Source organism: Aedes albopictus, chromosome 2 (assembly GCF_035046485.1).
Source record: "Aedes albopictus strain Foshan chromosome 2, AalbF5, whole genome shotgun sequence".
In the NCBI taxonomy this organism is placed as follows: Eukaryota; Metazoa; Arthropoda; class Insecta; order Diptera; family Culicidae; genus Aedes; species Aedes albopictus.
This window is the reverse complement of record NC_085137.1, coordinates 247,708,991-247,723,072: the sequence shown is the minus strand read 5'-3', so window position 1 is coordinate 247,723,072 and position 14,082 is coordinate 247,708,991. Positions and strand designations below refer to the sequence as shown.

Sequence of the window (14,082 nt, the reverse complement as noted above, 5' to 3'; positions counted from 1 at the left end):
AACAGTATGTTTTGTTTTACCCTTGAAAGCCAATTCGCCCCCAAAACGACGATTCGACCGCTTGGGAGTGTTGTCGTCGTCGTGATTATGCTTCCCGAAAGCAATGTCAAATTCGTTCGGGGTTTCAAAACATTGGCAAGAAATTCATTATTTTTACAGTCAGATTGAGATTTACGAGTAAATGAGTGTGATCCGAAGGTATAACTGTTTATTCTGAGCATAACAGTATTTTTTACGGCAGTGAAAACTAATTAGAAGTACGATATTTCTGGGTCTGAAAATCGTTCAGGCGAAGAGGATAGCAAATCTAACCTAGAATATCCTACAATTCTAACCTCAACTCCTCACTTGCACAAGCCGGATCTCATTTTTCACGGAAATGGTGGAACAAAATGCAAAACTAATGTACGTGCGACCGATGGAATAGGTAAAACCAACGGAAGCTAACGATCCCTCCGCATCTGGTGACAGGAATGAGAAACCTATGAAAAAAGGGGCTCCGAAAAAAATTGCCATTGCGCAGCATAGGCAAACTGCACTTTTTTCACTTTTTCGTATCGAATTCCGCATCGTAGAGAAACAAACGAGCACTTTTTGAATAGAAAATCTAATTTTCTTTCAGATGCGCTTAGATCCGGTAGGTACTTACGAACAACTTATGTGATTAATTTGAGGAGCTCTTGCTATGCCTCCGGCGGGCAATCTTCCGGATTTTTTGTTAGCTGGCCATTCCGGTGTCTGTCGCCGTGGGCATCGAGATTGATGATAATAGAAGCCATTACCAATGGAAAATAGCAACCACCAAGGCAAAATATGAGTTAATTTTGAAAACAAAATAAATGAATTTTTGATGTAAACAAACGATTTTCACCTTATCTCACTCAGCGCCTCTACAATTGGGGGTCATCTGGATTAGCCTATTGAAAGTTCTACCATTCCCACTTAAAAACATTGTCGGATGTGGGTTGTAAGTACGAAAAATAAAATAATTCCCCCAACAGATTATGTTGATAGGTAGGTAAAAAAAGGTAAACACCATCAGTTCGGCAGTTGCGCTACCGAAACAAAGATGGGTAACAGTATGTTTTGTTTTGCCCTTGAAAGCCAATCGAAAAAAAACGAAACGACATAAAATCAGCAATATTTTCCTCTGTGTGTTATTTTGGCCGATGAGGCATATGTTCCCCTCAAACATCCACAACGCCGCTCGCGGTCGGAATCGAATTTACAGCTTGACGTTTGTGTTGTGTCCGTGTTTGTTTTGTGTTTTGTTTCGATCGTCGGCATGTTCAGTGCTGTTTTACGCAAGAGGTTCTCTAAAGTTTAGAAAATATGTCGAATTTCCTGCAATCTGGTGAGTAATATTGATGTTTCCTAGAAATAATGCGTTCTAATATTATGCCTTCGACAGCGTTACTTCAATCCCGGCTCCCACTGGTTTGCTTCAAGCGATTCCGGGGGAAAATCAACATCCAGAGGCCCCGGCCGCCGCATTATGAAAGAGCTCGCGTCCTCGATGTGGTGAAGCCCATCTACAAAAAGCCGGATTTCAATGCTCCGTGCGTGGAAGCGGGGCGAACGAAAGCCGCCCAGGAAGTGGAGAACCCGTACGAGCGGATTATCGCTCGTGAAGTGCGCAACTGGCTGGACCATAGCAAGATGGTGGCCTTCATTCATTTGAATTCGATCAAGCAGGAAGACTTCTTCAAAGTGCAAGTGGCCCTCCACCGGCATCAGATGAGCGTAAAAATCTACGGTAAATCTATTATCCGACAAGCAGTGGAGGGAACCAAATTTGAAGCCATTCAGCCACTGTTCGACGTAAAGACGGCCCTCATTTTCTGCCCGGATGAATCCAAAATCCGCCAGCTGTTGGCTGTGCTCAAGAAGACGCCCCAGTTTGTGCTGATGGCCGGAATCATCCAGGGCCAGTTTCTGAGTAAAAAGGAGTTCATGGGCTTTGCCTCGTTGCCGGATTTGACGACTGCGAGGGCACAGCTGGCCGCGGTGTTGGAAAGTGCCGGGGCCAAGATTGTGAGCGACCTCGAGTGTCACCAGAATCAGTTGGTCAATGTGCTGGAATCGTACGTGCGACACGAGAATGAGAAATCCGGTGCCAGCCAGGAGAGCAGTAAAGCTCCGGAAGGAACCGAAGGGTGAATTGGGAGAGTATTTCGCTTGTTGAAATAGTGTAATAAATTTGATTTAAACTGAGCCTTGTTGGAAAATATGGAAAGAAAGCATCACGATGCAGGTACGTATAATTTAGTTAGAAGATTATTGTAAAATCCAATATTATAGCATTTAGACCGGCCATATTCTTTATATTTTAAAGTTACCTATCAAATTTTAACTGGGCTTATCGTAAAGCACTCAATATAGTTACTCAGGACTGGTGTGGATTTCCCCTTACGCCCTCACTTACCTTACCGTTCAAGAAAAACTTTGAATAACTCTAAGTAGACGTGTGAAAGCAGACGTTCTTTTCATGTTGTCAATTGTATTCCAATTAGCTTTCCAATATCCGGTTCCGGTTCCTTGACCTGAGCAAAAGTTTTGTAACTAGCAGGCTATCGTACTTACTTAAATAAATTACAAATCACTTTACTTACCGGTCAGACTAAGGCGTGAGCGTCCTCTGCTGAACGTAGGAATTGACTCCATTCTACTCGGTCCATCATGGCTGTTTGTCTCCAGTTCCGCACTCTGCGTAGGGTCCACAGATCGTCCTCCACTTGGTCGACCCACCTAGCTCGCTGCGCTCCACGTCTTCTTGTACCAGTCGGATGACTCTCGAGAACCAATTTAGTGGGGTTGCTATCCGACATCCTGATGACGTGACCCGCCCACCGTAGCCTCCCGATTTTCGCGGTATGGACGATGGTTGGTTCTCTCAGCAGCTGATGCAGCTCGTGGTTCATTCGCCTTCAGACTACAACTTACCTTACCTTACCGGTCAGGCTAAGGCCGGGGTGGCCTCTGCTGTACATAGTAGCCGCCTCCATTCCACTCGGTCCATTGTAGGAATGAAAACCAGTCTTGTTTGTTTGATAGTTTGAACCAGAATGAGCATATTATTATCTGTCATTAATTATTACAGTTCTTCAAGGCTTCCTAGATTTGGTTGGCATACTGCGATCCTACATTCTCTCCCTTTCTTCAATAATTAAATCTTATGTCAAATTCAATTCAAAATATCACAACACGATTTGAAAATCTACGGGGATTATGGTCTTCCTTTTGAATGTACAAATTAGTATTCTAAGTTGCTATTCAGTGATTAATATGTGATGCTTATTACTTCCTGAAATTAGTTTGTTTGGAGCATTCAACATCTTATGCATCTGAAATTATGATTCTTTCATTTACTGAGTTATACTAGTTATACAATTACAAATGTCACTGTTTTCCGTAGGTCGTTTTTTTTTCTAGTTTCGTACATGTATTTAATAACTTATGCAAGTTTATACATTCTATCAATGCGAACTGTCTTGTACTCAAAGAAACTTCAAAGGAATAAATGTTAGTTTGTTCTCTCCATGTTTTAATTCATTTTTAGTTTTATAATATTGTTTTTTTCTTTTCCTGGGATTTATTATTTGTTTGAAACTTACATACATTACTGCAAACCTTTTTCCAATATCACGCGAGACCTATATTATAGATAGCTTCATATTTAAATAAATCATAAAGCATCAATAAGACGCTGTCCATAAACTAGAAACACGTCAATAACTGACATTAATTTGTCTAAATTACTCACTGCAAAATATTTTTATATATTTTGTTTTTCTCATTTATTCAAACATTATCATGCTTAATAGTTAAACATGGATGAAGAGATTTCATAAACTGTTCAGAATATAGGTCCCGTACGGAAGATATTTAAGAGATTACATTCTCGTATATTATAATAATTAATCATATGTATAAGATTCTTTCAAAATGGTAACAGCAGTCTATATAAATGGCATAAATAACTTGCCAATGTATGTTATATTTATGTAAAATAGTTTTCTATAAAAAAATCAAAGTTTCATTCTTTTGAAAAAAAAAAAAAAATATATACGTTGCTTCGATAATTATTTTGCTGTGATGAAGCATTTGCCACAATCATTAGTTAACCCTCACTAGATATTAAGCTAGGCGCACCACGATGAAGTAGTACACGCTCAGCGAGCCTGTCGCAATCAATAGTACATAATCTTATCCTTTACTAACCTTTTCAAAAAGTGCGTGCAAGATATCTATGACCAGCCTGGATTACAATAAAAGTTAGAGCTATCGAATTACTTTCATAGTTAAAACATGTTACACAAGCATCAAAATTGTATCGTACATTAAGGTGGATACAAATTTCAAAACTTATTCAATTTGATAACAGTATTCATAGCCCGTATAATTCTGAATTATTGATGTCTAATCATCACAATTTAAACATATTGAAAAAAATGAGTATTACTTCAGTATCTACCTCCTGCATCACCGATGCACATTATGTGGTGATAACTTGTAATAAAGTCAGAGAGCATTTGCTGTTGGAGGTCTGTTCCTGTTTACCTACTGAAGTTAATGAAATAAGATCAGAGTTTACTAACTTTGAATATAAAACATGATAATTATTGACATGCACTACTTTTATTATTATTTTTTGTTTATTCCAGGATGGCGTAGTTGGTAAGGCATGCGACGGGTGATTGGGAGATTACGAGTTCAAATCCCAAATTGAGAGCTAGTGTGTTTATAAATGCGTTTAGATGCGACAAATAAATATGATTGGACTATGCAACTTTTATTATTTAATAAATGTCTTCTTTGTAAATAATGCAGTTTTCGATTCTGATTTACGGTGATTCATAACATAGTCAAATCAGAGAGGAATCCATTAATTTAAATCCATATATAATTGTACTTAGTCAATCAAATAGTTTAACTTTCAGAAAAAATGTATATTTAGGAATAAATGCAATGAAGTTTTGAAATTGAAGGTTTTGTGCTATGCATCCTATTGTACAATATCGATCAATCTACAAACAATATCTCAATACGGTAGCTATATTGGTTCATATACTTGAAATTTCAAAAAGCTTAGATTTCAAAAATATGTGCTGCTGGTGAAGCCATTCATAAACAGGCTCCTGAGAACATTAATCGAATTCGATACAGTTAAATAACAACAGTGTTTCTATGGTGGGGTACGTAAAATAATGAATTGCTAGAATGCATGTTTACTACATATTGGATACAAACGAAGTTATTTCAATGATCTTATATCACAATATACCGGAAACAATTGATTTGAAGATTATTGTTTGAATAAATCGTTGGTTTCGTTCATCAAATTAAGCCTATTGAGGCAAGCTTAAACATTTACCCGGAACGAATGTTGATATGTTTCAGAAAATGTTTGAATCGAACAGCTTATCGTCGGGGCATTACCGCTTTTACGTTAATTTTACCTCACGTTGACAATTTCCTTCAAACAATTCTCACGGGGTGTTGATCTTCAAAGCTTGGTGCATCGCCAAAATCGCAGTAGCTCGTCTGTTTCGTTAGCCTCGTGACAGATATCGAATTCCTCGCTAGGTCAAGACGAGAGTCAGGTAATGGTTCCGAAGTCCTTGTTCCAAAATTTCCCAAACTGTAACAGTATCTATGTTGAGAAAATATGCTTTAGTGAATTGAATACACAGTGCAAGAACACACACACATATTGTTTGTATAACAAGTCAATCACAAGAATCACAAAGGCAGTTCTTTATGCTACGCTCAACCATCTGGGAAACTCATCCACAATCGATGGTGTCTTGCTTCAATTTTCCTCAAATTTTCTCACTCTCCGCTCAACCGCTTGGTATGTGCTATTTGCTTACCAGATACCATAACTGTGGGTGTCTTGCTGGCAGAGGAAAGAATTTTCCGGATTTAGTACTCTGCTCAACCTTCCATCATGGACAGCAATAGCATCATGCATTTTTGCGAGGATCCATGACTCTCGGTATCTTGCATTAACTTTTTATCTTACTCTGCTCAACCTTACACGGACATCACCCTGCATACATGCCAGATTCCGTAGTGCTCTAGGTATCTTGCATCGAGTGCTACCATCGGTCCAGAAAGGGCTTATTGAAATAAGAGTATCATACTTTGACCTCTTCAACCTCAATAATATCAACCACTCTTCGTCGGACATGGTATAGGATCCAACTAAGATTTGAACATCTTACGTTTTCCTCCGAGACATTCAATGAAGTGGTCTCTCCACCTGTATTCCGGGTTCTAGTATTCTAAAATATCACACTGCATGGATTCAGAACTGATTACTTACTCCGGGTTCCGCAAAATAATGCGTACTTCATCCCTAAGAGCAGGACCACTGAAACACCATCGCAGTGATATTCATACAAGAAACCATTCCTAAGAATACCAGGTCTCTTTCCCTTCAGGGCAGCCTTGTGATTTATTTTATACCTACAATTGGCCAGGCTATTGCTGCCAATTTTCCCAATTTTCCTGTCGTCGCCAAAATGTAGGAATGAAAACCAGTCTTGTTTGTTTGATAGTTTGAACCAGAATGAGCATTTTATTATCTGTCATTAATTATTACAGTTCTTCAAGGCTTCCTAGATTTGGTTGGCATACTGCGATCCTACACATTCCACTCGGTCCATGGCTGTTTGTCTCCAGTTCCGCACTCTGCGTAGGGTCCGCAGATCGTCCTCCACTTGGTCGACCCACCTAGCTCGCTGCGCTCCACGTCTTCTTGTACCGGTCGGATGACTCTCGAGAACCATTTTAGTCGGGTTGCTATCCGACATCCTGATGACGTGACCCGTCCACCGTAGCCTCCCGATTATCGCGGTATGGGTATGGACGATGGTTGGTTCTCTCAGCAGCTCCCCTTCTCCAAATCCCGTCTTCTATCTGCATCAGATGGTACGCAACACCTTCCGTTCGAAAACTCCAAGGGCGCGTTGGTTCTCTGCACGTAGGGTCCATGCTTCGTGCCCATAGAAGATTACCGGTCTAATTAGCGTTTTGTAGATAGTTAACTTTGTGTTACGGCGAACTTTATTCGATCGTGGAGTCGCCAACGTCTGCAGAGAAGCCCGAGCCTGCGAAGAAGAATCCTGAGCAACCAACCAAGAGCGAGCCGACAACTGCCCCTGATGAAGAAGAAAAGCGATCCAACTTCTGCGTGCAACCGAAGAATCTCGGAAAACAGATTCTGCTCTCTACCGCTGTAGTTCTGGTTCTTGGAAAAGCGGGTCAGAAGTATCCATGAAACTTTGAAAGAGATGATGAAGACTCATTTTCCGGGGTCGATTCCTTACTCGGCTGAAGAGCAGGACTCAGACAAGGTAAACCATGTATGGTCGACAAATGCCTATCAGAAAGCCTGTGAAATCTTTACGTCGTCGAGGGTCGAATGGGCACTGAGTTCTTTTCAACCTTTTAAATCTGCTGGGATAGATGGAATCTTTCCAGCGTTACTTCAACAAGGGAAAGAAGCGATTGGTCCGCTCATAACCGAAATATTTAGAGCCAGTATCACTTTAGCTTACATACCTAAGGCATGGCGTAAGGTTCGTGTTGTTTTTATTCCAAAAGCTGGCAAAAGAGATAAAACAACACCTAAAGCACAGACAAACAGACGTAACACTTGCGAAATTTCCATCAGCGTGGTCGATCATTTTAAATTTTCATAGCTGTGGCTTTCACAAACAGAGGCGCGCGCATAGTTTTTCTACGCGTTTGACGTTTCACACTAGCGCCTTCTGTTGACGATATTGCACAACACAGTGATTCGTGCAACTTTTCCACCAGGTGATGGTAGTGTGAACTGGGCGATGGATTTCCATGAAAATTGTTCAAAGTGTTACGTCTGTTTGTCTGTGCCTAAAGCCTTCAGACCTATAAGCCTTTCCTGTGTTCTGTTGAAGACCATGGAGAAAATAGTGGATGACTTTATCAAGTCTACCAGCTTAGTAGAAATGCCTCTTAGCAAGTTTCAATTTGCTTATCAAACAGGTAAATCTACAATAACAGCGCTACAGTCGCTAGTCAGCAAAGTTGAGAAATCGCTTCAAGCCAAGGAAATAGCCGTGGTTGCTTTTCTCGACATTGAAGGAGCATTCGATAACGCATCCCACAGCTCAATGCGTTCAGCAATGGAAGCAAGGGGCTTGGATAAATGCATTATCGAATGGATAATATCGATGCTTAAAGATCGAGAGATCTCTTCCGTTCTTGGAGGTGCGCAACTATCAGTCAGATCTGTGAAGGGCTGTCCTCAAGGAGGAGTACTATCGCCCTTATTGTGGTCTTTGGTAGTGGACGAACTCCTTAAAAAACTTATTAATCAAGGTTTTGAGGTTATTGGATACGCAGATGATGTAGCCATTCTGGTACGTGGAAAATATGACGACACGATATCCAGTCGGCTACAATCTGCGTTGAATGTTACCCTCAAATGGTGCCGAGAGGAGGGATTAAACGTAAACCCTTCAAAAACTGTAATTGTACCTTTTACACGAAGGTTAAAAATAAACCTTCTTTAAATGGAGTTCAAATTCAGTTCTCGGAAGAAGTTAAACATCTTGGGGTAACTTTGGACAAAAGACTGAATTGGAATTCACATTTAAACAATATTTTAACTAAGGGTACGAATGCCCTTTGGGTCTGCAGCAAAGCCTTAGGAAAAACCTGGGGTCTTAGACCAAACATGATTCACTGGATTTATGCTGCAATAGTCCGGCCTAAGATTACTTATGCTTCACTTGTTTGGTGGCCCAAAACAAATGAGGTATCCTCTCAAAAGAAGCTAGGTAAGCTACAAAGACTTGCTTGTATATCTATGACAGGAGCAATGAAAAGCACTCCATCAGTTGCTTTGGATGCCCTCCTCAATATACTGCCATTGCATCAATTTGTTAAACTACAAGCGGCAAAAAGTGCCCTGCAGTTTATTCGTTACAATAAAGTACTAGACGGGGATCTTGTGGGACATTTAAGAATCATCAAAGACTTCAAATTAAATATGGATATAAAAACAGTAGAAGATTGGATGATAACGAAGACCAACTATGATGTTCCCTTCAAAGTGGTGAAACCTTGTCGCTATATTTGGGATGCTGGTGGGCCAAGTTTACGTCCAGGTTCTATTGTATTTTATACTGATGGGTCCAAGATGGGTGAAAACACAGGAGCTGGTGTTTTCGGCCCTGGTATAAGTAAGGCTATACCAATGGGATGCAGTCCTACTGTATTTCAAGCAGAAATTCAAGCCATTCTAGAGTGTGCCAACATTTGTCTGAAAAGAAATCATAGGTTTGCCAAGATCTGTATTTTTTCGGACAGTCAGGCGGCTCTAAATGCGCTAAAGGCTTTCACCTGCCAATCAAAGCTAGTGTGGGAATGCATTATTTCTCTGAGGCAATTGGCCAGTAGGAACGAGGTAACTTTATACTGGGTGCCCGGTCATTGTGGAATTCTGGGAAATGAAAACGCCGACAATTTAGCCAGACAGGGTGCGGCATCAAGCTTTGTAGGCCCTGAACCTTTCTGTGGAGTTCCTGAGTGTGCTCTACGGATGAAACTAAAAACTTGGGAAATGTCCACGGTAGAATCTAATTGGAATGCCACGGATACATCCAAGCAAGCGAAAAGGTTCATAAAACCCAGTGCAGAAAAAGCCAGGTCCATATTGAATCTAAACAAAAGAAATCTCAGGGTGATTACTGGTCTGATGACTGGTCACTGCCCGAGTAATTATCATCTAAATAAGATTGGAAAAATCCAATCCTCCGAGTGTCGTTTCTGTCAAGCGGAAAACGAAACTGCTGAACATTTACTCTGCAACTGTGGAGTACTATCCAATCAGAGATTGGCGGTATTTGGTAAAGGGTTTCTAGAGCCCTTGGAAATTTGGCGAAGTAATCCCAACAGGGTAATAAACTTCATAAAACGAGTTGTGCCTAGTTGGGATCAGGTCTTTCATCAACCATTGTCCATCACAGCTCAATTGTGACAGGATATTTGACTAGCACCAAATTAAATATGGGTCATACCACAATATTCCTATATAATGGACGCAGTGGTTAAAAAGGCTCTACAGATGAGGAAAAAAAAAGTTGAAACGGGTGGGTTAAAAAGGCTCTACAGATGAGGAAAAAAAAAGTTGAAACGGGTGGGGCAAGATGAAACGCGAAGTTTTCAGATAGATGTCAATGAAATTTGGAAATTTATCTTTCCCAATCTTTTATTTGAATCAAAAGCTATGTGTTTATCATCAATAGAAAACATCATGTTAACCCGCTGTTTCATCTTGCCCCACCCATTTCAACTTTCCCCGGTGTACCTTACTGATTATGCTGTCTGCCTTGAGCTGCTAGTGGTACCTAAAATCACCAAAGTCCTACCAACTAGTAAGGTGGATATGTCTACGCTGGCCATCCCGAATGGCGTTTCGTTGGCTGATCCCGGATTCCACGTTCCCGATAAAGTGAACATGCTGTTGGGAGCGGGTGTGTTCTACGATATGCGAATGTCCGGCAGAATCCAGCTACCAAGAAGTGCTGTCATACTGCAGGGAACACAATTTGGTGGGATACTAAGCGGCCCAGCCCCGACCGAGGATTCCCAAGTAGTCCACTCGTTCTGCTCAACTGCGTCCGATGAAACGGTTGATGCGTTGGTGCGAATATTTTGGGAAATCGAGTCATTTAGAAACGTCGAATCGCCACGATCAACTGTTGAAGAGGAATGTGTCCAACACTTCAAAGATATACCCTGCCTGAAGTGATCGAGTTGAAGAATCAGATTGTCGACCTCTTGGAGAAAGGATGCGTACACAAGTTTGCTTCCAACACTTCTAAGAACTTTTGGCGGACATTCCTGATACGCAGTGGCAACATGGCGTTGAAATCGAGGACCCCAGCAACAACGTTACCATGAAGACACTAGGCGTGGCCTGGAATCCGGTGAATGATATGTTCACAATCGTACTGCCGGCTCATCTGATCGATGAAAACGCTGTTCATACAAAAAGAACGATCCTGAGCCAAATTGCGAAGATTTTGGATCCGTTGGGCTTCATTGGCCCGGTGGTAACCACAGCGAAGCTGATTCTACGTGAATTGTGGTCGCTGAACTTAGAGTGGGACCAACCGGTTCCCGGAGAGTGAAGAGATGGCGCTTCTGTGGATGGACTACTATCAGCAGTTAGGCAGTTTGAACAGAGTGCAGATGCGTCGGATCTAGCATACGGTGTCTGTATCTTCGTCCGACTGAAGCACACCGACGGGTACAGCGCAGATGAAGTTAGTACCGTAATCCGGGGTAACATTGATCAGAATTTTCGATCTTTCTTGAATAATTTTCTTGTTAAAGCAAACGTTACATGTTTTATATTTTTAAAACAAGTACTGGCCCTCTGAGTATGTGTTAAGCAACTCGAACAAGTATTGTAAAACTTAAAAATATGTTTAAATTTCATTTTTAATCTAATTTTTGGTTTTGTTGATTTGGGGTAACATTGATCATGTCAGTGATCAATGTTCGTTTTTGTTGAAAATACCCTTACTTACTAAATTGGGGGTCGCTGATTTCGAATTTGTTGTCCAAATTCTTACAAGTTATGTACTTTTTGAGTTATTTGAGGATTAAAATCCTCCAAACCGCGAATAACGCCTAAAGGTAGGCAATAGCTTAAGGATTTGATATCTCACTGTTATAAAAGCGTATATTTTACTGGAAAAGAGCATTTACATAAAAGTTTCGTTTATTGCATCCATCTCTAGGATATCACATTGAAGTAATACAATGATTTCTAACCTCATAGTGTATCTAGTATTCATGCCATGCATGAATGTTTGACAATGTATCTCATTGCGTTACGAAACACAGTTATGAAAAATCGATTTATTTCAATGTTGATGAAATTCAATTTTCATGAATTACATGTCATTTAATAGCTAAATGATAGCAGATTACGATATACCATTCGATAGCAGAAGCTAGTTCAATGTAAAATGCTAGTTTGAACATTTCATGAGGTCGGTCAAGCCGATCAATGTTACCCCGCTGATCAATGATACCCCGTTCTACGGTATGTAGTAAGTCGAGAATACTGCCAAGGAAACGAGATAAGCAGCTCACAGCGCCTCGAGCAGAGCTATTGGCGGCAGTGCTACTTACACGGCTGACAGCGAAGATACTAGCAGCGTTTGAGATCAGTTTTAACAGTGTAACTTTGTGGAGTGACTCCAAAATCGTTCTATGCTGGGTTCAAAAGTCGCCGGACGAGCTGGCGGCATACGTTGGAAATCGAGTTCGAGAAATCTAAGATTTGAAGGCGGGATTTAACAGGAAGTACATAGAAGAACCCCGCTGACTGCATATCTCGAGGAATTTCACCGATGAATTTGCAGTCTCTGTCGCTATGGTGAACTGGTCCACGGATGCTGCGTGAAGGTGATCCGATCTTTGCTGAGCCGCCTCCCATGGCGGACGAAGAAATACCTGAAGTGAAGAAGATAGTGTTAGTGGCGGCGAGGAAAGCAAAACGCCTGGCGGTATTCTACTTTACAGGGTGGGCCGTTATTCCATCATACAGCGCGCGATGGCATATGTTGTGCGTTTTTGTGATTACATACGAAGTTGAAGAAAGAAGCTAACGAAAGGACTGCTGACGATGGACGAAATGACGCGGTCATCTACGTTGATTGTGCGACTTGTGCAAGTTGAAAGCTTTGCGGAAGAACTTAAACTGCTGCGAATGGAGAAACCCAAATCGAATCAACTGTTCGGCAACTTGTACCCTTCCATCGATCCGACTGATAGCATGCTTCGAGTCGGTGGTCGCTTGACGAATGCCGAATTGCCGCACAACTACAAGCATTAAGCGTTACTACCAGAAAAACATCCTTTGACCTTGACTTTGATTCGATTCCTGCATCTGAGCAACCTGCACATTGGACCGCGTGGACTACTGGCCATAATTAGACAGCGATATTACGAGCGAAGGATATCATCCGGAAGGTCATACACCGATGCATTCCCTGCTACACAACTGATGGGTGATCTACCCGATTATCAAGTACAGCCAACGTTTCCATTCAATCGTACCGGTCTGGATTTTGCTGACCCCTTCAAGATCCGTGCGAATCACAAGATACGGAACGCATAGGTAATGAAGGGCTACGTCTGTGTGTTTGTGTGCATGTCAACCCGTGCACTTCATCTTGAAGTCGTATGCGACCTTACATCCGAAGCATTTCTTGGAGTCCTCCTACGCTTTGTGAACCGCCGAAGTCTGGTAGAGCATTTCTATTCGGACAATGCAACCAACTTTGAGGACGCGAACAACGAGCTGCAGCGTCTCGCCGAACTATTTCGGAACGAGCAACACCGACAAGGTTTGAAAGCATTCTGCACACAGCGAGGAATGAAGTGGTCTTTCATCCCGCCCGAAGTCACCATTTCGGCGGGATTTGGGAAGCGGGGGTCAAACCTGTTCAGTGGCGTAGCTAGGAATTTGGGGACCCGGTGCGGTACCAAATTTGTGGGCCCCATGAAAATTACAGATAAACATATTTTACAATGTTAAATCTATTCTTCTAACTCTCAAATAATCACGCCGTTGTATTTTGTACAAAGCGTTGAAACAAATCTCGACTTATCAGCATAAGCGTGATGCTGGCAGTGGTGGCCAACTGACTGAAGGTTAAAAAATAAAGGGTGAGTCGTTAAGTATTGTGCCACCCTACCTTCAAGTGACTCGCAAATTGTCTACAGTTAACGAAATGAAACCAAATTTTTACTATAGTTTCGTATATGTATGTATTTCAACTTTTTGGTATAGGTTTAAATTTAGGATGCGTTTTAGTGAAGTTCACGACATTTTCAATTAACGCCCTCCATGTGGACATGTTCAGGCTCAACTTGCAACAAATAATTAAAGCTCTCTGGTTTGTTTATGCGCATCGTGCCTGGTTTTCACCCAGCTTCTGTTATTTTCTGTATTCCTTTCAGAATTTCTTCGTAGATTTCTGCAAGGATACATCCCGGAGTTCCATCAAT

At 41.4% G+C, this 14,082-nt stretch overlaps 1 protein-coding gene across 1 annotated transcript; it reads left to right on the top strand.

Moving 5' to 3' along the window:
- Positions 1-1,199: 1,199 nt before the first annotated feature.
- LOC109433266 (large ribosomal subunit protein uL10m) lies at positions 1,200-2,214 on the top strand. The gene is made up of 2 exons (XM_019709693.3): positions 1,200-1,354; positions 1,412-2,214. The coding sequence occupies exons 1-2, from the start codon at positions 1,333-1,335 to the stop codon at positions 2,158-2,160; spliced, it is 771 nt and encodes a 256-aa protein (XP_019565238.3). The 5' UTR covers positions 1,200-1,332; the 3' UTR covers positions 2,161-2,214.
- The last annotated feature ends 11,868 nt before the right edge of the window (positions 2,215-14,082 follow it).